Source organism: Ixodes scapularis, unplaced genomic scaffold (assembly GCF_016920785.2).
Source record: "Ixodes scapularis isolate PalLabHiFi unplaced genomic scaffold, ASM1692078v2 PGA_scaffold6__148_contigs__length_123643588, whole genome shotgun sequence".
In the NCBI taxonomy this organism is placed as follows: domain Eukaryota; kingdom Metazoa; phylum Arthropoda; class Arachnida; order Ixodida; family Ixodidae; genus Ixodes; species Ixodes scapularis.
Genome location: NW_024609881.1, coordinates 59,878,539 through 59,906,108, shown reverse-complemented (window position 1 = coordinate 59,906,108; position 27,570 = coordinate 59,878,539). Strand labels below are relative to the sequence as shown.

General features: G+C 45.5%; 3 protein-coding genes across 3 annotated transcripts; 1 reads left to right on the top strand and 2 right to left on the bottom strand.

Moving 5' to 3' along the window:
* Positions 1–256: 256 nt before the first annotated feature.
* Positions 257–8,160, bottom strand: LOC121833049. The gene is made up of 4 exons (XM_042286114.1): positions 7,629–8,160; positions 6,793–6,857; positions 5,790–6,009; positions 257–443 (listed from the first exon to the last, which is right to left on the bottom strand). The coding sequence occupies exons 1-4, from the start codon at positions 8,002–8,004 to the stop codon at positions 292–294; spliced, it is 813 nt and encodes a 270-aa protein (XP_042142048.1). The 5' UTR covers positions 8,005–8,160; the 3' UTR covers positions 257–291.
* LOC121838502 lies at positions 8,055–20,540 on the bottom strand. Its single transcript, XM_042294780.1, has 7 exons — positions 20,402–20,540; positions 18,303–18,406; positions 9,005–9,052; positions 8,886–8,942; positions 8,651–8,707; positions 8,181–8,237; positions 8,055–8,078 (listed from the first exon to the last, which is right to left on the bottom strand). The coding sequence occupies exons 1-7, from the start codon at positions 20,538–20,540 to the stop codon at positions 8,055–8,057; spliced, it is 486 nt and encodes a 161-aa protein (XP_042150714.1).
* Positions 20,541–22,574: 2,034 nt separating this feature from the next.
* LOC121833048 lies at positions 22,575–27,107 on the top strand. The gene is made up of 5 exons (XM_042286113.1): positions 22,575–22,602; positions 22,715–22,852; positions 24,037–24,156; positions 26,445–26,705; positions 26,980–27,107. Exons 2-5 carry the CDS (start codon positions 22,720–22,722, stop codon positions 27,105–27,107), a joined length of 642 nt encoding a protein of 213 aa, XP_042142047.1. The 5' UTR covers positions 22,575–22,602; positions 22,715–22,719.
* The last annotated feature ends 463 nt before the right edge of the window (positions 27,108–27,570 follow it).

Here is a 27,570-nt window from a genome sequence, read left to right as displayed (position 1 = left end):
TGCGCTTGGACAAAAGGTAAGATCAAGTATAAAATAATAAAAAAAACAAAAAACATTCGTGGTGCGGTGTGACGCCTGTCAGTCAAATATGCACAACATAAAAACATGAAGGTAAAAAATTGCACTAAAAAAGAATAAAAGAAAAAAAAATTCTTCGATTAGAAAAGCGCCAGAAAACAAGGACAACAGGAAGAATAGACGAAACGATGCGCTGTTGTCCTTGTTTTCTGGCGCTTTTCTAATCTAAGATAAACCAACTTGCCCAACTCAACATTCTTTTACAGAAAAAAATCACTCTGCACTGCGGCACCTGGCAGGGCGGCCCAGATCCGAAAGAAAGTTCGTCATTGTATTGTTAATCTGTCGCAGACGGACAGCATGGTCTTCTTGGGGGTTGGCAGCCTCAGGGTTTGGGTGGTGGTTGATGTAGTAGCTCAAGGCGTCTGAAAGAAAATTGGATCAATAGTTACTAGTTAGAAGTAATGTAAGACCCGCATAAAATCAGAGTTCTTTTTTTTCATATTTTGCCATGTAAAATTTGCGGCCCGTATTATACGCGGGTCCCAACAATTTTCAGCTTCAATGAGGCGCGATCTAACGCAGTTTGACATAGTTTCGGTTTCAAAGCAATATGGTGTTCAAAATAGCTATCATCCCCATTGAAGGGTTAGGGAAACGAAATTCCAGTGCTTATTTTCTAGCTTGAATGTGTTGCATGTTGCACCCTAACCCCAAAAACACCAGTCTTCCGTTGAAAGGCACAAGAAAACTAATTCTAAAGCTAAATAAACAATCTTTCAATGTGCACCTGGTGGATGCATGCGGAGCCTATTTGGGAGCTAATCTGACAATGTTGGGGAACTTGCTACGTACTCGTAACATAGCAGATTCCCTCGGAGCAGCGCCGCCCTTTGGAATTACAACATTTTCCCTTTTAGCTTACCACCTAGCTCAACTCACATATTGCGTATTGTACCAAATGGTCGAAGGGGAAAGAAAGGGAGGACTCCCCTCTTTCTTGGACCCTCGTTCGTGCAACCGGAAACAGCCATTCTCCCCACAGAAGATTAGCCAGTCCCTCAAAACACAAATGTTACTTTCCCCACCCCGTTCAGCCCTAAGCTGACAGTGTTGTGGAAGCTACGTCCTCCATGGGCCAGTCACATGCTCGGTTGTAACGCACCGACGCTATTGACACCACCAAAACTCTGACAATGCCACCAAGGGCAAAGCTCATAACCACGCCTGCCTTGCTACTCCATGGACGCGAGAAATCTTTTCTTTCTGTTTTTGTTTGCACCGGATATCCCGACGCATCGCGCTCTCCATTCGCTTCTCTTCGAGCGCTTGCTCGAGTGCACCGTTTGGAACGAACAATATAGCCAGTCATTCAAAATACAAACGTGTAATTATCATTTACGGTTATTATCCGTCATGCTTGACTCATTTCCAAACGAAATCTGAATATTTAAATTTTTGTTTCCGTACCCCTTTAAAATAGCAATGTCCGAGGTGCCACCATCTTCCGCAGTCAGGCTAGTTTTCGGGCCCGACGGTCCGAAAGCAACACTCTGCTGCCTTCAAAAGAAAAGTCATTTTGGTTGTGGAAGACATCGGCAACAGTGCTGCCGGATGACAATTCGCCATAAATGAAGGCAGCATCACCCGATGAGACGACAAACGCAAGCTGATCGCGTGCAACGAAACGAGAAGCTTTAGAGGCCCAATGAATGGAGTGTTCGCCGACGTCGAGGCACATCTCAGCGACTTTGTGAAAGAGCAATGTAAATGGCACCTTGCTGTAAACATCGAGCTGCTGCATGAGAAGGCGAGAGAACTTTGGCAAGCCGACCCCCCACTGTGTTGCTTGCTCTATTCGCCGCGCCAAGTTTTCACTGCATCGGCGCACGCTCGTCTCTCGCCCTTTCAAGATGTGCGGGATTTCAGATGCACTTGACGGCACCGAAGCTGAAGACGACTGCCTTTGGGAAGAGGCGTCGAACAAGGAGTCTCATGGAAGTGATGACAGTGGTTGAGGTTTGATTACGACACAAATAAACATTTTTCTTAAAGGACACATGCAAAGGAAAAAAACATTTCTTGTAAACAGGCTAGATGGAAAAAGAATATTATAAAACGAATTAAAAACAAAGAAAAAAAATTTAGCTATATTTACGGCACAAAACGAATTTGTATCTGGCACTCGCGGGTCAAAGTCACGCTGCCGCCGCCGCACGCTGAGCGTTGTGCGACGCCGCTTCAACGCGTTTCTCCGCACCACCGTCTCTGCACAGCACACAGGTCTATCACGTCGGCTTATGCTTTTCCAGGGATTTCCTTTGGGCTCTAGAAGTTTACTTATTAACCTTACTTTTTTGTTATACTTCAAACAAAGATGAGTAAGTTACTTTTAGAGGCCATAGGAAGCTTCCGAAAGAGCACAAGCACCACGTGATAAATATGGGCCAGTCACGTGATAAGTAAGGGCCATTGTTCCGCGGCGCCAACTATAAATTCGTATAGCGCCGTAAATATAGCTCTAAAATTTTTTTTTCTTCGTTGGACTCTCAATTTGTTGTGTGGACTAATTGATCTTAAAAACTAGGGATGTCGCGAACCACCCTAGGTTCGATTTCGAAAGGTTTCGATATTTTCGAAGCGAGCTGAGGTTCGATTTCGAAAGGTTTCGATATTTCAGACCGTACGGAAGTTCCAATTCGAAAAATTCACAACTTTCCAATATCGTGGGGTTTCGAATTCGAAAAGTTCGAAGCTTTCACGGTTTCTAAAAGTTCGGGTTTGATTATTTCGAATATTTCTTTACTTGATGTTCGATAAATTCGAAGATTTCGAACTTCCCTAATTTGAAGTTCGAAAGATTCGAATTTCTTTGGATCTGAAGTTCGAAAACTTCGAACGTTTCGAATTCTTAAAGAAGTAAAGTTCGATCAATTCGAAGATTTCAAATTTCTTTCTACATAAAGTTCGAAGGTTTCGATTCTCTTTTAGAGCTAAAGTTAAAAAAAAAGAAAAAAACTTTGAAGGTGTTTTAAATTTTTTTGAAGTCCGAGTGCGCAAAATTAGAAGTCCGGTTTTCATGTTCCGCCAAAGTTTCAGTTTCAAATAATGTTTTCACGCCTCACTGGTTTTCACGAAATCAGGTTTAGAAAAGTTCGGGTGTGATATTTAAACTGTGCGAAGTTGGTCAGGCAACTAAATAAGACGACGAGTGTCCCGGACGTGCTGGAATATTTTCCAGTGCAGAGTGACATGTGACAATAGATCAGTAATCGTGACCGTCAGCCCGGTGTGATCATTAACGTGCATCACGAAGTAGTGATCCTACGAACGCACCGTTTACCGATACTCATACAGTTCGAAACGGCAAGGGGCAGGCAGGTGATTGAGGCTCAGAAAAACCTTGAAGTGATCTGGCAAAATGTCCCCCCTACTCCCTTGCACGCTGGAAGTAATCCGATCGAACGCCGCCCGATTGACACTGGCATATAGTGAGTTTAGTTTACACATGATGCAAAATCTTGAAACTGGGAATGAAATTCGAAAGAAAAATTGTAAGACAGAAAGAAGGGGACAGGACAACGTCTCATACTGAACTCTGGGAATGAAATTTGAAAGAAAAAGTGTCAGAAGACAGAAAAAAGGGGACAGGCCAACGTCTCAAACTCACCTCAGGACAGTGTCTCAAACTCAACTCAGCTGAAAACTCAGCTCAGCCGAGTTTGAGACGTTGTCCTGTCCCCTTTTTTTCTTTCTTCTTACACTATTTTTTTGCGAATTTCATTTCCAGTCGCGGGATTTTGCATCATGATCAACATACACCAGCTCGCCTGCACCTTGACAATATTTTTGCTTGTAATTGCTTTGGAGGTTTATTTTTTGGCACGGAAGAAACGCCACGGCGAGCAAAAAGCACAAAAGCTGACACAACTTGAGGTCGAGGAGCGTTCTACCATACCAGTGGCGTCGGAAGAGGAAGAACGGGGGGGGGGGGGGGGGGGGGCGCTCCAGCCTCTCTCCCCCCCCTCCAGGATATTTAGGATTGTTAAAGAAAACAATACGGGGAAACAGGGCATAATCGAACTTATTTAGTCTGAAATTATTTATGCACATGTAGAGCTACTGTCGCTCTTCACTGCATAAAAGATCGCGTAGATGGTCGTTGTTGGAAACTGGTTTTCAGAAGGCAGTACTCGTCCCATGCTCGGTGGCTCGGAAGTTCAAAGCTATGCCTTTTTGACCTAAATAACTGTGCCATTGGTAATAAATAATGAATAATTAAACATAAAAATAAGTGCAAAAATAAAAAAAAAATTGGAGAAAAAAATACTATCAAGAACCCGCCGGAAGTGTTGTATTCTTGCATATTCAGGAGGCCCAGAACTATGAAACAAATTTCTCCTACCAAAATCTGTACAGGCCAGAAGAAACACGTCCCGAAAGCGTAAAATGAGAAAAAAAAATTATGACGTGCTGAACTTGAAAAATTCTGAAAATCTTCCCCCATGAGATAATTTATTCCTCAACATGAAAAAAAAATATATACATTATTTTGTATTCTGTAGATGGTAATGATATGTAGTGCCTCTCGTGTTAATTTAAATACGATACCTCAAACAACGTAGGCGAAAAAATTACCAAGTTTAGGGCATAATTGCCCGTAGGTACCATGTTTGGATATTTCTTCAAAACTCGTCTTGAACAGCAATAATCATATCTTAAGACGACACTTACCTAGGCTATACATAGATCATTCTTAAAAAAGTTTAACATCTCTGCCATAAATAGCTCCGGCTATGCGTGCTTCAAATATGACACAAACGACAATTGTGAAAAACCCGTCGTCCTTCGTCCCTTCGTCGCTCCTTCGGGAATCTATTTCTTTAAAACCAAGCATGCCAGATGATTGAAATAAACGGCATTGTCTTTCGCAAGGAATGCGGCACCACATGCAAAATTGGGAAAAAAAATTACGAATGTACCTCACTGCTTGAATCCAAATGAAACCGGCCGCCGGTCTTTCGAAGTTCGAAGAACTACGAACTTTCACCCTAAAAGTTCGAGTTCGAACTTTTGACTTTTCTGGAATCAAAAGTTCGACAATTTTCGATTTCTTTAGATTAATAGGTTCGAAAGTTCGAAAATTATCGACTTTCTCAGCGTAGAAAGTTCGAAAGTTCGAAAGGGTTCAAACCTTTTAGTGCAAGAACTTCGAAAGTTCGAAAATAATCGAATTTTTTAGTCTATCAAGTTCGAAAGTTCGACAAGCATCGAATTTTGCTGCGTCATAAGTTCGAAAAGCATTGAACTTCTCAGTTTAATAAGTTCGAAAATTTGACTTCGGTCGAATTTGTCCATATGGAAAGTTCGAAAATTCGAAATCGTTCGAACCGCTTGATTCGATCACCGAAACTTCGATTCGAAAAAAGTTCGCGACATCCCTATTAAAAACCCTGAATTTTGATACTGCCAGTTGCACAAACCAGACTGGTTTTTATATTTTCCTGGAATCCTTGGACAAGTTGTGTTTTCCTCTTCTATTTTGATTCAAACGTTTGTTCGTAAATGTCGCAGAAAGGTGTCTTCCTCCCCTCATCAGAAAAACGAGGTAGCCTCCCCATTATACAAGCTCTTGATGCTGGTGGCAGATTGAAGACAGAACAACAAAGTTTTGTTCAAGCATTTGAGAGTGCACATGATAAACACTATTCAAAAGCCACCTCTGCATCACATATCTAAATTCTGAAGATACACCAAAACACATAGCTTACTTTTTACTGCGGCCACCTTCCTTGGTGTGAGTGCTTGCTTTGCTGCGGCTCCAAGTTTGGCCAGGCGACGGCTGGCTTGGCCTGTCACGCTTCTTTGCCGCAGCTCTTCGATGGACCAGATGCACCGCATGAGATCTTTAGTGAATCTCTGGTCACTTGGCAGTTTCAAAAGGTGCGTCATTTTTGTTTCGGAGAGGTAGACATCGTCTCCCAGATGAATCTGTGACAAAAGGCACGCAATAATAAGGAAGGATTCTATGAAGAAAGCAGGATTTTGCAAAAATCATTTCGTAATATTGGTCGGTTTCAGGACATGCAATGCTTTAGTCACTCTAATGTTAAGGCCCGTTCACACGCTTGCAACCTCTTAGAACCGAGTGTCTTGGAACCTCTTAATCTCTCTTACGACAAGAGGCAGTCCAGCATATTTTCTAGTTCTCTTGTGCATTATCCTTTCTTTCTTGGCTCGAAAAACGTTTGTCAACGTTATAAACGAGCCTGGTATTACAAACATTTGACCTCGGAAATCCAAAACCTCCGCTCTTGTGAAATGCAGTTCCAGAGTCACCGCATAGGTGTCACCAGCATGCCAGTGTGCTCTCTTGTCTTAAGTAATTTTAAGAGGTTTCAACAGGTCTCATTTCTCTTGGTCGTACTCGAATGCAAGTGTATGAAAGGGCCTCAAGTAACCAAAACACATGATGTCAGTTCAGTCCTCTCTGAACTTTAGTGCTTATATATTAGTCACCGATGTGCACAGAGGGATTGGAATACTGATTAGTGCGCCAAGCGCTGCGAAGAGGAGAAATCTCGAGTCATGACAGATGCATGCGGCACCTGCCGCGGAGAGAACGCCGAGAATGTCAACACATCGCACTTCTCGTAAGAGCGAGCAGTAGCTATGCTGATCATTGCAAGGCATTTCCTCAGTAGATGCACGGAGTGCTGGCTGATTCTCCCCTTACAAGGACAATGAAACAAAAAATGTAAACCAGTCACTTACATTCCCTTGCCTGACTTCATAGAGTGGTCGCAGTGGACCCTGGACAGCTGCATTCAGCTGGTGTGCTGTCCATGAAATATAAAAGTGTGTGCACTGATGAGATGAAATGGTTAGCTTGATTTTAGGCAGAATTTACAGAAACTCCCTAAGGATTCACAAGTACTTGACAAAGCATAAGTACAGCCTGTTCAAGGCGAACTCCATTCAACCTAAAATGTTGGGATTACGACGAACCCACATTGGAAAGGACTACAGTAAAACCTCGTTATAACAAAATGGGATAGAACAAACTAATGGATATAACAAAGCAATCATAATTCCCCTTGCTTCCTAATAGCGGAAAGAAATGGACATTGGCTATAACAAACTAATGGTTATAACAAAATAATTATGACCGCTCCTTCAACTTTGTTATAACGAGATTTCACTGTATACTGTAAGTGGGGACAACTTTCTGCGGCTATGAAGTTAGGGGGGGCACTAAAGGAGGTTTCTAAGGTTGTTTTGGTGATAACTCACTTTAGAGATCTAGGCAGCCAAAAAATTACAAAAGCATGATCATGCGCAACCTGACCGAACGACACACGGTGCTCAACAGCTAATCACAACTGCTCGCTTCCCACATGTATTTACCATATATGTTAGTGTCCCAAATTAGCACTTCCTACGGCACCAGAAATTTGAATGACAGCATTCCGACTAACAAAAAAGCAGCAAAAACTCGTCATCACTCGCCAGCGCTAACAATATCGCGCTTTGTACCCAACTGCTTTCTATGAGAAAACAAACGCTGATATCAATATGTACAATCATCAGACTTTGATGGCTCGGTTTACCAAGATTTCCAGCTTCGCCATGAACAGGACGTTGAGGAAGAGCCGCTGGTGGGGCAGGGTGTTGGTCCAGAGGAGGTGCTGCCACAGGGATCGGAGCGGGGCGATCCAAAAGGGGGACAGCTGCAGGGGCAGGAACGGGCTCTTGATCCAAAGGGGGGGCTGGAACGTTGTGTTGATCCATAGGGGGGGCTGCTGCAGGGGCGGGGGCATTGTGTTGATCCATCGGGGGGACAGCTACAGTGGCGGGAGCAGGGTGCTGAGGCAGAGAGGGTGCCGCTGCAGGAATGGGAGAAGCAAGGAGTAGAGCTGCCATTGACACGAGACCAAGGGAGGCAGCTGATGCTAGAGCACGCGGAAAAGATGGAGACCTATTCATTAATTTCGATCATTTAAACAAGCTCCTGGCTTTGAAGAACCTCAGCATCTTTAGAATGCCTGAAAACTGTATAGCTGAAAGATGCTTTATGGCCTTTACTGATTTAGCCTCCAACATCCAAAAGCGTGGCCTTTAATCTTCCCTGCGACATCAGAATGTCAGTAACCCAGACTTACCCGAGTACGACGCAGAAGCAAGATCAGACCCATGGCGGCTGTTCGAAGCATGACGACCTAGAAAGTAAATACAATAATTGGTTCCTGGCTTTGCAAAACCTCAATATCTTTAGAATGCCTGAAAACTGTATAGCTGAAAGATGCTTTAAGGCCTTTACCGATTTAGCCTCCAACATCTAAAAGCGTGGCCTTTAATCTTCCCCGCGGCATTAGAATGTCAGTAATCCAGACTTACCCAAGTGGGACGTAGAAGCAAGATCAGACCCATCGCGACTGTTCGAAGATTGATGACCTAAGGAGTAAATACAATTATTGGCTCCTGGCTTTGCAGAACCTCAATATCTTTAGAATGCCTGAAAACTTTCTAGCTGAAAGATGCTTTATGGCCTTTGCCGATTTAGCCTCCAACATCTAAAAGCGTGACCTTTAATCTTCCTCGCGGCATTAGAATGTCAGTAATCCAGACTTACCCAAGTGGGACGTAGAAGCAAGATCAGACCCATCGAGAATGTTCGAAGCTTGATGACCTAAGGAGTGAATACAATTATTGGCTCCTGGCTTTGCAGACCCTCAATATCTTTAAAATGCCTGAAAGCTTTCTAGCCGAAAGATGCTCTATGGCCTTTACCGATTTTGCCTCCAACATTCAAAAGCATGGCCTTTAATCTTGCCCATGACATTAGAATGTCAGTAATCTAGACTTACCCGAGTGTGATGTAGAAGCAAGATCAAAGCCATCGCGGCTGTTTGAAGCTCGACGACCTGAAAAGGAAATACAATTATTGATTAGCGCATGAAAAGACATGCTCTGAAGAGCAATTTACCAAGGGACACTGCAGCTCCGTTCTGTGAAGCCTTCTTACGGGCCACTTCTGCAAAAAATGGAAGTAGAAGCAATAGAAACACTGTTACACAAACAAAATCCATAAAACAGGGGTAGGACAGAAAAAAAAATTATTTTGGAGTAATTTTTGGACGAGGAAAATTTGCGTTTTGCAGCAGCTTAGGACCAAAATATCCCACATTTCAGAACAGAAAGCATTGAAAACGCAGCTTTGATTATGGCCACTGCGCCCCAAATAAGTGAGCTTGACCACTGCACTAGAAACGCTGACCATAACGGTAAGTTCAAAATGGCATCACCGTCCATATTTGCAAATAGGTTAAAAAAAGCATCAATATTATGCAGTAAAACCCAGCAGAAAACAATGATTTGGGAAAATGTAACCATTAAAGGGGCTATGACAGATAGATTATTCTTGATATGGAATGCTCATAGGCTACTTAGTAGATACACCAATTGTGCTATTTTTAGAGCTCTGGTAATTGCAATAATCGGTTTATAAATTTTTATCATTTTCATCTGGCGACCAGGCAACACTGCACAAGTTACTCACACCCATGGCGTCCATAAACCATGTGATCATGAACGCTCTCTCATTCAAGGCGCCCCCATGATCGCCCAAGCTCTCCCTCGCCGCGGCACAATCAAAACCGCTCACGCAGCACGGTAACCGACACGCTATTCTTGCTCTCGGCCCCGGCCCGTTCACCTTCCACCCTGCAAGTGCCTGCGAGACATTCTAGGACGACGGTGACCACGCCGAGTTCGTCCATAACTCGCATCTCTGGAGCTGGTCGTCAGCGGGTTGCAGTCAAAATGAACAGCTTCCAACGTCTCTTGATAGCAATCACCCTCATTGCTGCTGCGGTCAATGTCGAACACTTTGACAAGGCGAGCAGCAATGCCGTAATCGTCACAGACCGTATGCTTGAAAAGCGGAAGGTAAACGAGGAAGCTGAAGCTCGAGACGCCATGAGAGCCAAGTCTGTGAGCTTGCGCAAGGGGACGCCGCGTGGGAGGCTGGTGAAGTCACCAGCCTCCCAGCCAGGGTGGCATTTTCAAATAGGGCGGGTCCGAGGGACCCGCATATAAATCGATTCATCCACGAAACTAACGCGCCACTCTCAAAGCAAACTTAGGAGGATTATAGAAACATACAAGGGGTCCTAACAGTACAGTTATCTCATTTTATTTTTGGCATCTCATAACCCCCTAAAGGTGTATCCACACGACGGACCAAATTGCTGTTTCGGTCCGCGGGCCGCGCATTACGTGATCTTACGTCACCGGTTTTCGAGGTCCGCCGGCGGTCCGCGGACGGCGCTTCTGAGAAATGCCAAGTGACTTTTTTCGCCCGAACCTTGGCGGCGGACCGCGGCGTTTTTAGTATAATTGAAGTGCCAAGTCTGGCAACAAGCTGACTTTTGTTGTTTGGACTGGAATCCAAATCCCATGTCGTTTTCTTTAGGCGCCAACTGGTGAAGACGAAGAAGACCAACCTTTTGTTGTGCTTCGATGGCGGTATGGTGTGACGATGCAACTTTTTACTTAATCGCGCTCGTGGAGCAATTCCCCGCTCTGTGGGACAATAGATGCATGCCCTTTCCGGTTCACTTAAGTCCTCCACGTCCTCAATAGTCAACGCCAGGGCCACCGCGGCCAAACGTCCCTTTCGTTCAACCTCCATCTTGGCTCCTTACAAATAGCCGCAAAGCAGCTCGCTGCATGCGTTTGGCGGAGCTGTGAGGTCGAGGGTTAGTCTGGCCCGTTCGCTCTGTCAATCTCTTTTGGTCCGCCGTGTGGATGCTCATTTCAGCCGGGCGGTCCGCGGGCCGCGCATCACGTGATCAATCGGTCCGCGGCCCGGTCCGTCGTGTGGATACACTTTAAGGGATGTCGAACCGAAATCTGGATTCCACAAAACATACAGCAAAAGCGTGCAATGGGATGCTACAAACACAAAAACATCACTCATCAGCAATATATCTAACCGATGACTGTATTTAAAAAAAAAAAAAGGCGTACTTGACAGAAATGTTTACGTCTCTTTTCTCCGAGGAGAGGCAACGGCCCTCGCGTCTTCACCTCGCCACCTTGAGGGGGCAAAGCGAAGAGAGGAGGAAACAAGATATCTTCACGTCACGCGCCTCGTCGGCCTGGTTCAATCTCGGCCTCTTTTTCCAAAAATATGGCCGTCCATTCGAGATATCGCCCAACGAGTAATGTTGTAGTGATTGTAGCGTCCAGACCTACATCTGCATTTTTTTTTTAATCCAAATTTTGGTTTACGATCCCTTAAATGATATTGAGGAATTTCAGATGAATTTTATATCGGACTGAGTTTGATGGCCATACTAATGCAGAATTTTAAATTAGAGTTCTGCATTTCTTTAAATAAGCATTTGACACAATTAAGACGAAAGAGTGTCAAGAGAGCAAATAGTTCAAAGCCGATTGGGCTAACCCAAATACTGCCCGCACCTTGCTGCTCCTAACACGGCAATGCAAGGCAGCAAAGCCCACTAAGCATGAAGGCCGTGACAGTGTGCACAGTGGTTAAGAGATAGGCAAGAAACGATTTGTAATTTCCCCCAAGTGCCCTGGCGCACATCCGACCAATAGACGATTTGCTATTTTCCCAAGCGCCTTGGCCCGCGCGCGAGGAATGGTGGGGAGACTGTCCCTCGCCTGGCCGCCCTGCCTTGAGATCGCATTGCCTCCTCTTAATCCTCTGTTTTTCAATTCCATTACTTACGTTTATCTATTCAAGCACATTTTTTTACGGCTTCTAAGTGTTTTTATTCTCATAGTATTTGTGTCTTTATTTTTCCTTTTTCGACGAGAGTGCCAACGGACAACACGCCGCTTCGCGCGTCGTTCCCCAGGTGAGTACTACCGTTGCCACTGATTCCTATCGCGCTGTTCATTATAATTCAATTTGACCCGCGTGCAGTCGAGAGGAGCCATTTATAAACACCCGCGTGCATGTCATAGAGATAGGCAGAGGTCTGAATCAACAATCGCGACGCGAGAGCCCAGTACGCTGTGATTTGGCCGCCCGCACTCGCTCCGTTGACTCGGACTGTAGCGTGTGCCTTCGAGTGCCGCTTGCTTGACCAAGATACAGCACGCCGCTTTGTCGCCGCGGATCATTTGCCCGAATGCCTGCGAAACCGTAACACCATTCAGCATATCCAACGCTGCGGCGCCTGACAACTGCATGCAGTTGTCAGCACTTGAAAAAGGGTGTTTGCAACTGAAAACCGCTTAGCCTTAGCATATAGATCAGGGGTGGCCAAGCTGCGGCTCCCGAGCCGCATGCGGCTCTTCGCGTGTCAAAGTACGGCTCGCAACTCCCTCCCCTGTTCCCCCCCCCCCCCCCCCCCCCCCCCCGTTAAAAAGAGAAATGGAACGCGTTTTAAATCGAAAGACAGGTTGCGGGATTGTAGTCTTGTGCTACTGCTACCTTACGTACAGAGGGACTGCTTTTGACTCGGATAGATTAAAAGTAGTTCGAGTTCCGTTTATTTGTCTGAACAAAAGCCCCGCCCCCCCCCCCCCCCCCTACCCCCCCTTGCGGCTCTTGGAAGTTTCGTGGTTTTGTTTACGGCTCTTAGGCCGGGTCAGCCTGGCCACCTCTGATATAGATTAAGAAGGCATACCATAAGCGCCTGACAACTGCTGCAGTTGTCAGGCGCCGCAACGTTGCGTATGCCTCAGCTTCGCAAACGTTCGTACAAATTATTCGCGGCGACAAAGCGGCATGCTTATGTTGGTCAAGTAAGCGGCACTAGAAGGCATACGTTACAGTGCGAGTCAACGGAGCAAGCGCGGGCAGTCAAATCACAGCGCACCCGGCTCTCGCGTCGCGATTGTTGATTAAGAGCTCTGCCTACCCCTATGACATGTGCGCGGGTATTAATAAACTGCTCCCCTCAGCTGCACGCGGGTCAAATTGACCCAAAATAAGCAGCTAACAGCACGAAAGGAATCGGTAGCAACGGTAGTACTCACCCGAGGAACGACGCGCGAAGCGACATGTTGTCCTGTCGGCACTCCCGTCGAAAAAGGCAAAATAAAGGCACCAATACTATATATTTACAAGAAATATTGAACGCAGAAGAGAATAGAACCACTTAGAAACAAAAAAATACACTGGAATAGATAAAATTAGGTAATGGACTCGAAACACAGAGGATTAAGAGGAGGCAAGCGACAAGGCAATACGATCTCAAGGCAGAGCGGCCAGGCGAGGGACAATCTCTCCCATAATCCCTCGCGTGCGGGCCAGGGCACTTGGGGGATTTTGCAAAAGGTCTATTGTGGGAACAGCGTTTTCGTATGCCCAGTCCCCCGGCTGCTCTTCGATCAGATTGCCTTCCGTTGCCGTGCATGTCCTCTTTATCTTCGTTATTTAGCGTTAATTCTTTCTTTTCACATAATCTAGTTCATTATTTTCTTTTATATGTGTACTTATTTCGTTCTCCATGCCGTATTTTCCGTGCAAGATTCGCTCTTGTGTGTACATTTTGTCGCCTTCAAAACGAGTGTTGAGGGACGCCAGGCTGCTTCTGAAGCGAGTATTACTGTTTTCACCATGCACTATCCCACCATTAGCTCACTTATCTACCTGCATGCAATGACCAGACAATAGTTTCAAAAACCAGTGAACATGTCACCACTGAAAAACAAAACCGTAATTGCAAAGCGAAGGCAACAGTGCTTGGATTTGGCCGTTTGCGCTCGCTGTGTGAAATGTGAACATATGACATCAGACTACTGTTTGCGTGCCCAATATGGAAGAGGCTGCTTTGTCATCACGAATAGTGCATTTGCACGATCCTTTCCTGGCTTGCCGCAGTTGCGATCTGATGGCCATGTCTGGACTGCGATTTTCGTAAACAGTCGTATCTTCACCAAAACACACCTCAGGAGCAGCGAAAGAGGCGGTTTGGCGTCCATCAATGCCCACGTCGAAAACGACAGAAAAAACATGCAAGAGCAAATCGTACACAAAAAATACAGTAGGCAGAACGAAATAAGTACACTTATAATCACGAAAAAAAGACTGAGTCAACAAACACCGTTCCCACAAATCCTAGGACGCACGCCGTGGCATCTGGGAAAATGACATTGTCTATTCGGTTGTCGCAAAACTCTCAATGGTGCAATACACTGTGCCGAGCCTCCAGATGCGTGCGACGAGTTTAGGCACATGCGCAGGAGATGTATAATGTCTGCAGCAAAGAAAAAACCCAATTCACGTGAAATGTTTCACTAGCATTTGTTGCCGGCTCATTTTCGTTATTTACTTCAAATGTCTCCTACCAAAAGGCAGGCATGTTTCTAGTTAGGGACAACATTTCTTGGAATATCACAAACGATGACGACATACGCACGACTATGACGCTCGTGCCCATAGCTTTTGACTGCATTGCCAAGAAAGGTGGTCCCCGAGTGCTCACTCGCCGCATCTTCCCTGGTGCTGGGGAATTTGGCACAGTCTAGTGGCAAAGCTGTCACACCCCTGATAAGACCGGTTCAAAGAAGCATACCAATCTTGTCCAGAAGGGCAAGGCCTAGCCGCCTGCTGTATTCCTTTTCCTCTCTCAAGCGCTTTCGAAGTTGGACAATGACTGCATTTTTTTGACGAAGTGACTTAGTCTCTTCATCACTCTCGCTGCTCTCTGACCTCGTTCTCTTCGTTCCCTGAAATGAGAATAGCAATAAGTGGGTTCTATGAGCGCATAAAAATTGTTTATTTAATTTTTTACTTATAGAGAACTTTAAATATTCCCAGGCTTTTTCACCTTGGAGGTTTCTGTCCTGTTGGAGTTGTGGTGTTCGCACAATTTCTTTTGAGCAATAAGCTGTGCTTGTTTTCCGTTCTTTGGGTTTTTTGAAGACGTCTGTGCACCCAATGGAAAATATTACGCCAATTACATTATTGTTTTCTAAAGGTTGACAAACAACTAGCACTTTGTGCCATGCAGAACACCCTTCTCCAATGTCCTTCTCTCTCATCTACTTGCACAATGTAGCCTAAAACAGTACGATGAGCCGATGCACAGGCTCCGAAATTTCTATTTCGTGAAATTCTATAAAAGGTGTCTTCAAACTTATGCCTCGATTTATTCACAACATCTGTAGTCAAGACAGTCTATGAAATATTTTAGCTCTATGCTCCGTTCCATACATAGCGTGCAACGCAGTCAAAGCTAGTGCACCGGTTTGCACTGCCGACCATTTGTACGTTTGCCCCATAAGATAGTGCTGCCCCTGTAAAAAAAAAAAAAAAGTAAAAAAATGTGCATCTTCGGAGCTAGTAACTGATAGCGGCGTTACAATTTCGACGAAACACCAATATATTTTTTTCTTTTCTTTTTCAATAAAAAGGAAAAGATAATGTTAACTACTTTAAATTGTTTTCCGTTTTCATTGGTGCGGCAGCCACTTCGGGCTTTTGGGTTGTGCGGCTGGCCCCTGCCTTGCCGGTTTTGAGAACAGTCTTACACAGCAAGCCCAAGTACCTCTCCTGCTTGGTTATTTTCAAAGATTCGTTGTGCGGAGATCTCGAAAGAGTGCGAACAGGTGAGCGCCAATGTGTACACGAGTACAAGAACAATTTTCCCGGAGACGTGTCAGTCCGTGAAGCCCTGGAGACTGTCAGTAACGACACCGGAGCGTGCGGCCATACTGTCGCGAAGTGCAAGGCACAGTGTCTATCTGGCAAGGTGGCGTTTCCGAAGCGAAGACCTTGCAACGTGAGTTTTGAGCACGTGGACCGTGTTGTGAACTGCCTTCAGTTATGTCTGGTGTTAAAATCGGCCTTATGGCTTCAAAGTGAAACAAGCCTTAAGAAGGAACCGCGCCGGTGATGAATAGTGCCTACGGCTCAGTTTGCTTGCAGGACCTTAAGGCCCGTTCACATTCTTTCAACAGAGTATGACCGAGAGAGATGAGATCTGTTAAAACTTCTTAAAATTTTTTAGGACGAGGGAACACACTGGCATTTTGGCGCCATCTATGCGGTGACCCTGGAACTGCGTTTCACAAGAGCAAAGGCTTTGCGGGATTTTTAAGGTCAAATGTGCGTAATACCTATAAGAACGGCTCGTTTATAACGTTGACAAAAGCTTTTTGGGCCAAAAAAGAAAGGATAATGCGAGAGAGAAATAGAAAACATGCCCGACCACCAAGTTTACACTTGTACCCAATGGATGGCACCAGTGTGTCCTCTTGTTGTAATAGATATTAAGAGGTTCTAACAAAACCCGATTCTAAGAGGCCACAAGAGTGTAAACGGGCCTTTAACCTTGGTTGGCTAGGCAGACAATGCCCGTGGCTGCATTTAGGTGCGTCTGGTTTCTTCTGCCTAAAGGCCCGTTCACACTCTTGCAACCGAGTACGACCGAGAAAGACCAGACCAATTTTTAAGCCTCTTGCGACCTCTTAGGACCGGATGCACTGTAATGGAGCTGGTCCTAAGAGGTCACAAGAGGCTTAAAAACCGGTCTGGTCTCTGTCGGTCGTACTCGGTTGCAAGAGTGTAAACGAAACTTTAGGGACCGTAACCTTGGTCGGCTAAGTGGACGACGCATGTGCCCGTGGCTGCATTCCGAGGCCCCTGCTTTCCTTGAAAAGAAAACAACACTCGACCCTGACCTCGAGTGCCATGTGGTGTGTACGCGTCTATTGTGAATCACTCTCAGTTCATGGGGCGCCGGCACCAGAGCAGCGAGAAACTGCCGTCTGGATGACTTCCATACACCAGCGCCAGCATTCCAACTCTTAAGAAAACTTGGATGAAGTCGCATCCCAGTATTCGTTATATAAAGGCCCGTCCACTGCACTCTCAAGGTACTCTCCGATTTTCACGGTATCATGTAAATAAACGGTTTAAGCAGACACCCTGGATCTCAACCATTCTTACGTTTTAATGGGGCCGGCACTAGGTTCAAGCGGAACACCAACCCCTAGTCTACTCCCTTATAAATAAAAAGAAACAAGAAAAGAGGAACTGACCTATGCACTTCCGCAGTGCACACAATCATGCACAAAAATTATGTAAAAAAAAAAAAAAAAAAAACTTACACGTTAAGTGGATTTGAGGTACCGCCACCGAGACGTCGGTATCGCCAGAGCAGTGCCTTTTACAGTTCGTCCCCGAAACGTGTAGAGTAACACATTTTTTAAATATTTTTTCATGTGCACTACTTCAGTACCTTTCCCAGCTTTGTACGCTATGTATGAAACTGAGTATAGTGAAAATCTAGGAGGCAGTAGGCAAGTTCTACCACGCAGTCCTGATGTTGGGCCGAGACCTAAACAAATATAAAAAAATTTGATTTGTAAGCTATGACTAATCAAGGCAGGAGTGACAGGCGGTACGCTACAAACTCCCTGACATCACTTGTACAGCAATATTTCAAAGGGATGGCCGTATTTTGGGAATGAAAGGGAGCAATTCAACAAGGCTGACGGGACATACTCTCGTCATGATTCTTCATTCCCTCTCCTCTTCGCTAAGTTGCCTTGAGAAAGTGAACCGAAGCGAGGAGAAAAGTGAGGCCGCTTCTCATTCTAAACTGTTCTGTGAGAATTGTGCCGCTCTTTGTCCTAATTACAGCCATCCGTCTGCAAGTGCTGCTGTGGGACGAATATTTCAGACACGAGCCTAATGTACTGCATTTGGGACAAGATGCTTGAAAAAAAGTGAAATTAGTCAATACATAATAATAATAAAAAAAAATTTCACTTAAAAAAATAAAAATCTGGAAACTTAGAATTTTACATATAAGCCAACTACTGAGTCTGCTCGGCTGGCTCAGAACAGATGCAGTGAGCAGCATTGGTGGCGTATGCAGCGCGTTGTCTGCTACTGAAGCTTAAGCGCGAAACACATGTACGACGGAACCGTCCGATCTGACGTCCGACCACGCAATACGACGGTCGGAGGCGAGGGTTTTCAAAGCTCTCCGATGCTACGAAAACCCTCGCTCCCAAAGTCATTCCGGCAGTCCGCACGTCGGATCGGACGGTTTCGTCGTACATGTGTTTCACGCTTTACTGCGTCTGCACTGAGCTTCCCGTTGCCGCAGCAGCTGTCAAAACGCGGAGCACCGTCCATCCATCAGCGAGTTCCCCCTAACAGTAGGTAGCTCTATACATTCCTACTGGCAAAGGCTTGCTGTATCAGCAAGCTTTTGCCAGTAGGTGGCACATTTCCATGTGCCAGCAGGCACATGGAAATTAAGCTATTTGAAACATGAACTTGCCTTCTGCATGGAGTCTCCAACTCCACCTTCAGGGAGGTTGTTGAGAATCCTTGGCACTGCTACTCTTGCCTTCTGCATTTTTTGGATGAGAAGTTCAACTGTCCCTGCGAAGATTGTGGGTAACGTGCCAAACCATAGCATTACTTTTGAAAATTAGAACAAGCAATCACGCACATCACATCGCCTCGCACTAGTGGAGAACATGAAAGCTTCTTATGTTCTGATTTCAAAACGTCTTAAGATGGAGTGACTCCATTTTTAGCACACCAGCTTACGGAGCCTTTACTCGACTAGAATAGGTGTCTAATAGAGAGTTCGTTTCACACGCACTGGCGCTGTTCGAGTTCTCTCCCAGAATGCATCGCACTCGCAGAGTGTTGCACGGAGAACTGGAATCAAACGAACTCGCAAGATGCACCGAGTGCAGAAAACCAAGTCCAGAAAACTGATGCCGCCGCCATCTATGTCATGGAAAAGGTACCAACCTCAAACCGAAAATAGCGTTTTTCTGTTCGGAGTCATGGGTGGAAATGCGAGAGTGCAGTCGCTACCAACGTTTATCTACAAACGTTGGTCGCTGCAACCTGTAGTTTATCATTTCGTCGTTTACCCTGAGACTGGGGGGTCTCAGGGTAAACGACGAAATGGTTGACTTCCACCAGCTAGCCTGTACTTTGACTCTTTTCTGTAGTTTATATTTGCGATGACTTCAAGCAACTGGGCCGTCGTAAAGATGGTTACAGACGGCGTAAATTTCCGCAGCCAGCTGTCTACAAAGCGGCTGGTTGCGATCTCTTTATAGCCGCTTACACTGAAGAAAACTGATGATGCTGTCCGAGCAGAAGCTTGACCCATTTGAGCATGGTATCATACGTGAACCACTGAAAGGGTACGGCTTAAAAACTTGTCTCTTGGAATATCCAGCAAAACTTTTCGTGGGACTTTCGATTTCGATCATCATTACAGGTGAATCAGATATCAGCCGTGGTGAGGCGTTGAAAAAGAGCTTTCTCGAACAAAATACGACGGGGTACCTTAGCTTACGTAGGGAAATGTTAAACATTTGTCGACAAAACACGAGTTTTGTCGACAAATGTTCAATTTTTCACCCGCGCACGGATGGTGATAAACATATCGAGGGCCGCTGATGCGTCTGTTCTGAGCATTTCTTTACACGCCGGTATATTTCAGCGTCTGTACGGCAACGGAGCGACTTAAAACCTGCAAATAAAGCACGGTTTGTCAGTTGCTTCCTTCATGAAGTAGCAGACGCTTACAATTCAAGCTCGCATTTGATTCCTTTGCCCGCGGGACCCGATTTCTATCAAAAAATCTACTTTTTTTTCCTTTCGGTTCCGCGACACATCGTAGCAGACGAGTCCTCGTCGTCTGCTCATCGCTCCTCGCCGGAGCGAGGCATGACGGGATTGCATTTTGGCGCACTCACGATTTCCTCGGTGCAGCGAGTGCATGCACGCGTGGGGTGTTGGCGATGAAACGAACTCTTAAGCGCGAAACACACGTACGACAAAACCGTCCGATCCGACGTCCGACCGCGCAATACGACGGTCGGAGGCGAGGGTTTTCAACGCTCTCCGATGCTACGGAAACCCTCACCCCCAAGGTCATTCCGGCAGTCCGCGCGTCGGATCAGACGGTTTCGTCGTACATGTGTTTCGCGCTATAGAGTGCAACCACTCGCGGAGTGCCGGCTGAAACGAACCCGCTCCACGTTGCGAGTGGGCACGCGTGGGCACGAGTGCCGTGAAACGAACTCGCTATAAAACATTTCATGCGTGAAGCTCATGGGTGGCGCTTCACCTTTGTTTTTGTTCCTCGAATGCAGCCTTCACACTAAAAAAGTACAGTACATGCATTCGTAACACCCGTTTTCAAATAGCCCGAATTACAGCTTTTGTGAAACCATATGCCTTCATTGCGCAAGTACTTGAACGATGGGGGCATTTGTTAGAAGTAAGGCGCACTTGTTCGTGCCCGGCCGCCCTGCTCCACGTGCGTATTAGCTCACACAAAAATCTCCAGAACCGACGATTCCTGAGCATGGTATCTTAAAAAAGGTATCACACGAATACACATACCTCCAAGCATCTCCACCGTCGCTTCGTAGTAGCCTTCTTCCCCTCCCTTCTCAGAGATCCAGAACGCTTCAAGCTTTTGTTTTGGGTTGCAGTCTTGATCATCCCTAGGCCTAAACTTCTTTATCATCGAGATCGGCATAACCAGTCGGCCACCGTCGGTAAACTTTACAAATGCGTACATCGCCCAACGGACGCCCACAACACCCGCGACGCAAAAAAAACCGAGCGTACGGGCGGTCGAGGTCCAGCCGTCCACCTCTAACGGTCGAGCAATGATGGGGACGCGGGCAAGCAACGATAAAGCAATTATGGCGACGCAGACGGTCAAACGCAGGCACGCAAGAGACGACAGAAAGCGCGCGCAAGACAGGGACTGGGCTTGGTTAGGCTGCGCCTGTATGAATAGACAAATAAACAAAATTGACTATTATTTTTATATTGGACGGTAGCTCGCGCCACCTAGGTTTTAAGAGACGAAAGCAGTTTTTTTTGGCCTCTAACTTTTTATTTTGGTTTTGGTAAGTCTTGACATTTTGGCATCTTGCTGGACCTACGTTTTACTATACTCCGTTCCACCATCAGTCCGAGCGCAGTGGACGCCACCAGCTATTCCAGCCTATCCAGCGCCGGGAGAAAATCGCGTGACCTGCCGGTTGGGCAGAGCGGCGCAGGGAGCTCAAGGTCACATGACACTCTCTCTACGCGGGATTGGCTTGGATGGCTCCTAGCGTCCGCTGCGCTCGGACTGAAGGTTAAACGGAGCATAGTTCTATTTTATTTTTCCGGTGTAAGAAACCGGGTTCCGATTGCTCACAAACACCTAGAACGTAGTCAATCCAAGTCTCATTGACTATGGTCTCCATTATCCTTTCAACAGGTGGCGCCAAGTTCTTTGTCTGTTAAGTTTTAGCTGCAATGGAAAGCTCACCGGGTGCCAAGCGTCGGAAATGTTACTTGGCAGAGAGTGAGCCTTTTGTGATGCCTAGATCAACGCAATATTTTCACAGTACAAAGGGATGCTCAGGACCCTGGAGACCCCCCTCATGACGTGCTCACCCCGTTAACTCGAGTTCCCCAAGCACTAAAATCCGCTGGGAATAATTCTGATGACGAGGACTGCCATTCCGAAGAATCCGAATTGAGCACAGATGCCGAACGCGAGCGTTCGGAATCGTTAAATGCTAGCGACGAGAACTACGATGTTCAAGACGACGTCGTGAACTCTGGTGAGGACTATGGAGATGATGATGACGAGATGAATGGAAATGACCCTGTACCACAGCCCTTGCTCGAACACCTTCTGTCGTCCTGTTTCAATCAGTTCGGGACGGAGACACTTCCCCATTCTACGACGACAAAAGCCGGCGCCATCGCCATGATAATGGCCCACGTCGTATCGCAGGGCATGACGTGGTCGGGCCTCGATTCTTTGCTCGTGCTCATCAATGCCCTGTTTGGAAGGCAAGTCGTGCCGCAAAGCAAATATGCTTTCCGCAAGCTTTGGTCAGCAACGACGAAAAACTTGGTTCGCCACTACTACCTTTGTGAGGGCTGTGGAGCAGTTCTGGAAGACGCAGAGACTGCAGCCAGCTGCTCAGTGTGCCAGCAAGGGATAGATCTGAAGGTGCTAAAAGAGAATGGATCCTACTTCGTAATGCTTGACATGACGAAGCAACTGTCCTTCGTTATTGAGAAGACCAAGGAGCTTCTTCACAACAACCTCCTGAAGCTTGCCATGGAACGTAGTACCTCATCAAGCGGAAGTGGTGTCACTGACATAACAACAGGTGAAGCCTATGATGCTCTGCGCAGAAAGACTGGGATGGGGGACAGTGATCTGTCTTTGACTTTTTACACAGACGGCAGTCCTCTCTTCGTGTCATCCAAAACGTCTGTTTGGCCTATTCAATTCACTGTGAATGAGCTCCCTCCAAGCATCCGCTTCAAGCACACCACACTAGCCGGACTTTGGTTCGGAAAAGGCCATCCAAACATGACTGCCTTCCTCGCAAAGTTTGTTGATCAAGTCAAAAGCATGACGCCCGTGATGTGGGAGCATAGCTCTGAGATGCACAGGTCCAGAGCTTATGTGCTCTGCTGCTGTGTCGACGCACCTGCGAGGGCAGCAGTTCAGAACATGGTACGTTTCAACGGCTCGTTTGGATGTCCCTGGTGCCTCATAAGTGGGGAACACCTGGAAGGTATGTATCGGTCTTCTTGCACGTGCACATTGCAGTTCAAACTAAACATTATGTTTTTCTGAGCCTACTGGGTGCAACCTCATAATATATTTTCGTTTATTTTTATTCACAGGAAGCATGCGCTACGTGCCCAAGGAACCACCGGCTCCAAGAACATCTGAGCTTGTGGTCCGAGATATGCAGCTTTCCTTGAGATTGGGGATCACCATAAATGGAATCAAGGGTCCTTCTCCGCTAATGAATCTACCAGGTGTGGCTTTTTCCCTGAATGTCGAAAGAACAGGGTCAGATTATCCAAGGTTCAAGCGATTGAAGCAAACTGTTTCACACTGAGAACAGAAAGTATTAGTCACACAAAATCTTTGTGATTTTGATTCTGTTTTCGAATAGCACAATGCTCCGCAGGTTGATCACTTAATTGTGCTAACCTCTTTGGGTTCCGACTGTACTCTGATATGTTACATCCTTACTTTCTGAGATTATGAACTACATACTTTTGTACTCTCAATGCACTGTTGATTTGCAAATGTTCAGTAGCAGATGCTCAGCGAAGATGACCACAGCCGTGCCCCCAATTTCTCCCAAGGTCTGTTAGCTGATGTTACGACGGGCTACTTGAATGCGCTGTGCATTAATTTTCTATTTTAAGTTTGCAAGCCAATACTTATTTCAGGCTGCAACAGTGGAAAAATCGGTGATCAGTGGCGCCCAACTGAAAGATGCGAAGTACTTTGCACAAGCATACTGACACAAGCGTGACACAAGTATACTCACACGTAACACTGCTGAGCCACAAGTTTTGTGGTTGCTGTGTAATCTCAAGAGTAAGACAAGACTGTTCCCTTCCTTCCCTCCTTCGCAAAGCTTGGGGAAAAATTCATAGGGCCACGGCAGAGGCAGGGCTAGCATTCTGCCTTCCTATGCTTGTAAGAGTGCCACCTCCCCCCTAATTTTTTTTTTTTCACATAAGCTTAGCCAACAGTGGTCTCTAAGAAAGATGCCGTTGAAACAGACAGTAGATGCAGTACGTACACGCAAATTTCTTCTGAAATTCACGTCCATGCTCATTTGTACGAAGCGCTAAGAAGAGCATTTTGTAATGGTTTTCGGTGGTAAAACCTGTCAATATTCTCTGATCGGCAATCGACCGTTCAATAAAATTGTACTATATTTCGGTTTCAGAGAAACCTTTTGGAACACCTAATTGATGTTTTGATTTTCCAATTCACAGAGTAGCTGACCAGCATACTTGCGGAGTTAATATACTAATATTTTTTCTTTCACCGAAAAAGCAGGAGGTACACTAAAAGATTCAATGTCATGAACTGTTACCAGCTATACTCTTGGAATTATTGAACTTGTGATTCGTCAGTTGCATGCTTTTTTGCAGTCCCTAGAGTTAGAAACTGAGAGACATGTAACATTTACTTTCAGGATTTGATCTTGTGGCCGGAGTGAGCGTCGAGTATATGCACGCCGTTCTTCAAGGAGCAGCAAAGCAGTTTACAGAACTGCTGCTTTCTTCATCCAACTCTCAAAAACGGTTCTACATAGGTACGTCGTACAGTACCAAAATGTCTCATTTCCAGTTACAAGTTGGCGCATAAGTTGCTCTTTTCATAATTTGTGGCACCTCTTCGACCTATTTTTACCTTAATGGTGTTTACCAGGCCAATTCCTGACTTGAATCTTTACATACTAGTACTATTCGCGTTTCCTGCTCGTTACTTGCCCACTGAGCAGAAGCAGGGAGTTCTCCAGTGAGGGTCCCCCCTTGTTACTAGCTCCACAGTCCGGGCAAACCTAGAGATGTTGCAAACCTCCCAAGGTTCGAGTTCGAAAGTTTGAAGATATTGAATACTTTGAACCTTGCAACCTCGGACTTTCAGTCCGAGATCGCAAGGTACAAATTTTATGGGGTCTGGGTTTCGCACAGTCTCAAATTCATCTTCATGCAATTAATAATTTTTATCAGAATATCTTCTAGGTGTAACTCTATATATAGCAGCATTTTCGTCCACTTTGAAGCTGACACAAATGCCATTAGTGGTTGCCAAGGTTTTGCCAAATCTCCAGATCTGGAAAATCAGAATTTTAGCTTAACCTTCAAGAAGATTAGGCATAGATTGGGCAAAATAGGATTGCCAGGCTGGTTGACCGATTTTGATTAGCTCTACAGCTGCTTGTCACATTTTTTAATATGTATCTAAAACTAAGTATATTTACAGATACATATAACAATCGCTAAGCAAAATATTATCGATACAGGTGTCTTTGTTAGCTGCTCCAAATTTTCAAAAAAATAGAACATGAAATAGGGTAATGTGAGCCCTGAGGCAGTGTTAGTAGCCATGGTGGCTACTAGAAAAAAAGGCGAAATTAGGTAACAATTGTTAGCGACTAACTCAAATGTTATATTAACTTTTCAGTATTTCACTTGAGTGCACCTAATATGTCTAGAGGATGTAGGCTTGACCTCAATATGCTCTAACGGTGCCATTAAATTTTGATTAAAGAATTTGTGGTAGGCACTATGGGGTCGAGAAATGTCACGGTACTGAGCATCGGACTGAAACAAAGCGGACAATCGCACCGGTAATGTCATCGCTTTGCATGACACTGCTGACGTCCCCTGTGGCGGGGCACGTGAATCGACGTTATTGCAGCCGGCTTCACTTAAACAAGCCAAGCCGGCTGCGATAGCTTCAACCCACGTGCCCGCACCGCAGCTGACATCAGCAGTGTGACACAAAGCAATGAAGTCACCGGCGCTTTTGCTCTCTTAGTTTCAACTTGGCACCGTGTACCAGGGTGACATTTCTCGGCCCTGTAGCGTTCACAAATTTTTAACGAGAATTTGACGGCACGGCTAAACCATTATAAGGTCAAGCTTAGTTCATTAGCTAACTAATTACCCAAATTTGCCTTTTTTCTAGTGGCCACCATGCCCCGGGCCCAATTTACCCTACCTCCCATTTTCTTTTTTTTTAAATTTTGTTGCAGCTAATAAAAATATTACGTATAGTAATGGTAACAGTGCCATTTTAGCATGTTTATTTACAAAACAACGTTGATTTTCTTCAAAATGGTCACGGCATTCAATTTTAGTTTGTGTTTTGCCAAATCATAGCATGGGTGCCCATCTTTGATGGCCAGAGTGCATCCAATATATGCTTTATGTTATGTCCACTGTATTTTGCTGATTGTCACTCTTTGTACTGGCACGGCGCACTGCACATGCTTGATCTATGGCTTTTGAGACCACCCACAACCACATTTGCAGAAGCTGACAAACATACAGTGCTGTCACCACTTGTTAACATGTAGCGTAAGCTTCTACGTCGCTGTGAAATGGACTTTCTGTACCACGTCGCTTTAGCCATGCCGAAACCAGATCAAACATCGAGCTGACCTGTTGTCTGATATGTGCTTGTTCCTATGTTCGCATAGTCTGCATGCATGAACAGATAGGTACAATTTTTTTCCAAAGCTTAGCCCAATCAAAACAGGTAAAACTGATTTCATTACAGCCTGGCGTTGGAGAAATTCGACTGACCTTCGAGGTTCATTGAACTTTTCAAATTGAAGAGTTTGAAAATTGTCATATTTTTTAGCGTAATGAATTTAAATGTTAGGAAGATTGATTCTCAAATTTCTCAAACCTCTTTAAACCTCAGGGTTTGACATTTCACTTTTGAACCTCGGGTTTGAGCCTCAAAATTCTGGGGAGGCGAACTTTCATGAATACATTTTCGAGTGGTTGTACTTTGTACACAGCCTCATATATGGTTATTAAAGCAAGATAAATTACTCATGTGCCCAGTCACTTATGTTGCTTACAGGAGCACCATCCTGCGTGGCACGGGTCAACAGCCGCCTCCTCCAGATCAAGCCACCACACTGTGTGACAAGGCTGCCTCGTTCACTCAACGAGCGCAGTTTCTGGAAAGCGTCAGAGTGGAGACTCTGGCTTCTGTTTTACGCTCTTCCTTGCCTCGTGGACATTCTGCCTCTGGAGTATTGGAAACATCTCTCCAAGCTCTCGCAAGCAATACACATCTTGCTACGTGAGACCATCACAGCCGACGAGATCAAGCGTGCAGGTAAGCTTCATACTTTTTTTTCTCCTATTTGCCTCATAAAGGTCTTTTTTTTATACCGTATGACAGTCTCATGGGAGTGTCAAGATCTACCCGCATTGATTAGACAGAATGTTGTGTGTAAAGTCTCAGAGCATGCAATCAGGTAACTGTGGTAGGAAATCACACCCAAAAATCATCCAATGAGCTGCACGGCATTTGAAATTTCAGTTAAAGTTATGCATTCATTTTAGAGTCTGAGATTATATCCTGTGCATGCTTATTTTTTTGTTTTCAGAAAATCTGCTGATCGACTTTGTTGGTAGCTGTGAGGCCTTGTATGGAGTGGCTTCGCTTACGTTCAACGTGCACCAGCTCCTCCACCTGCCAAACTCCGTGCGTCAGTTGGGACCACTTTGGGCTTAATCCGCATTTGTTTTCGAGGGAGGAAACGTAAAGTTGGTGAAGCTGGTCTCTGCAGCTAGAGGACTTCCGGATCAAATCGTAGAGCGAGTCGTAATGACGCAGCAGCTTGAATGCCTTCTGGCAGATAGCAACGTGGCAATCACTGCCAATGAGCGGAGTGTGTGTGAAAGATTTCTTGATTATTCACACATCCAGAATGCCTGCTATGTTGATGAAGCATGCTTGCTAGGACGTGAAAAAGCTGCCATTCTAACAGCTATCGAGGAACGTGCGCTAGAGGTCTACGGTGGGACAGGCACAGTTGGCAGCGCTTTGGAATACCAGCGTTTTGTGTACAAAAGGCAGGTGTTCCATAGCACCGCATACACAAGAGCTTCAAAGAGTGACACCACTGTAGTGTCAACTGCTGATGGGGAGTATTTCAGAATTAAGAGAATTCTCCATGTTGCTGGTCTCGGGTGCA

Excerpts from the sequence above, each read along its gene's own strand:
- LOC121833049 (XM_042286114.1), bottom strand. The coding sequence starts at position 8,004 with ATGAATAGGTCTCCATCTTTTCCGCGTGCTCTAGCATCAGCTGCCTCC. Across the intron at positions 6,858-7,628 it reads TGGCGAAGCTGGAAATCTTG|CACACCAGCTGAATGCAGCT; the intron begins GTAAACCGAGCC and ends TTTCATGGACAG. Across the intron at positions 6,010-6,792 it reads ATGAAGTCAGGCAAGGGAAT|ATTCATCTGGGAGACGATGT; the intron begins GTAAGTGACTGG and ends CTTTTGTCACAG.
- LOC121838502 (XM_042294780.1), bottom strand. The coding sequence starts at position 20,540 with ATGCCGATCTCGATGATAAAGAAGTTTAGGCCTAGGGATGATCAAGAC. Across the intron at positions 8,708-8,885 it reads TGCTTCTACATCACACTCGG|GTCATCAAGCTTCGAACATT; the intron begins GTAAGTCTAGAT and ends TTCACTCCTTAG. Across the intron at positions 8,238-8,650 it reads TGCTTCTACGTCCCACTTGG|GTCGTCATGCTTCGAACAGC; the intron begins GTAAGTCTGGAT and ends TTTACTTTCTAG.
- LOC121833048 (XM_042286113.1), top strand. The coding sequence starts at position 22,720 with ATGCGCTACGTGCCCAAGGAACCACCGGCTCCAAGAACATCTGAGCTT. Across the intron at positions 22,853-24,036 it reads TCCGCTAATGAATCTACCAG|GATTTGATCTTGTGGCCGGA; the intron begins GTGTGGCTTTTT and ends ATTTACTTTCAG. Across the intron at positions 24,157-26,444 it reads TCAAAAACGGTTCTACATAG|GAGCACCATCCTGCGTGGCA; the intron begins GTACGTCGTACA and ends TGTTGCTTACAG.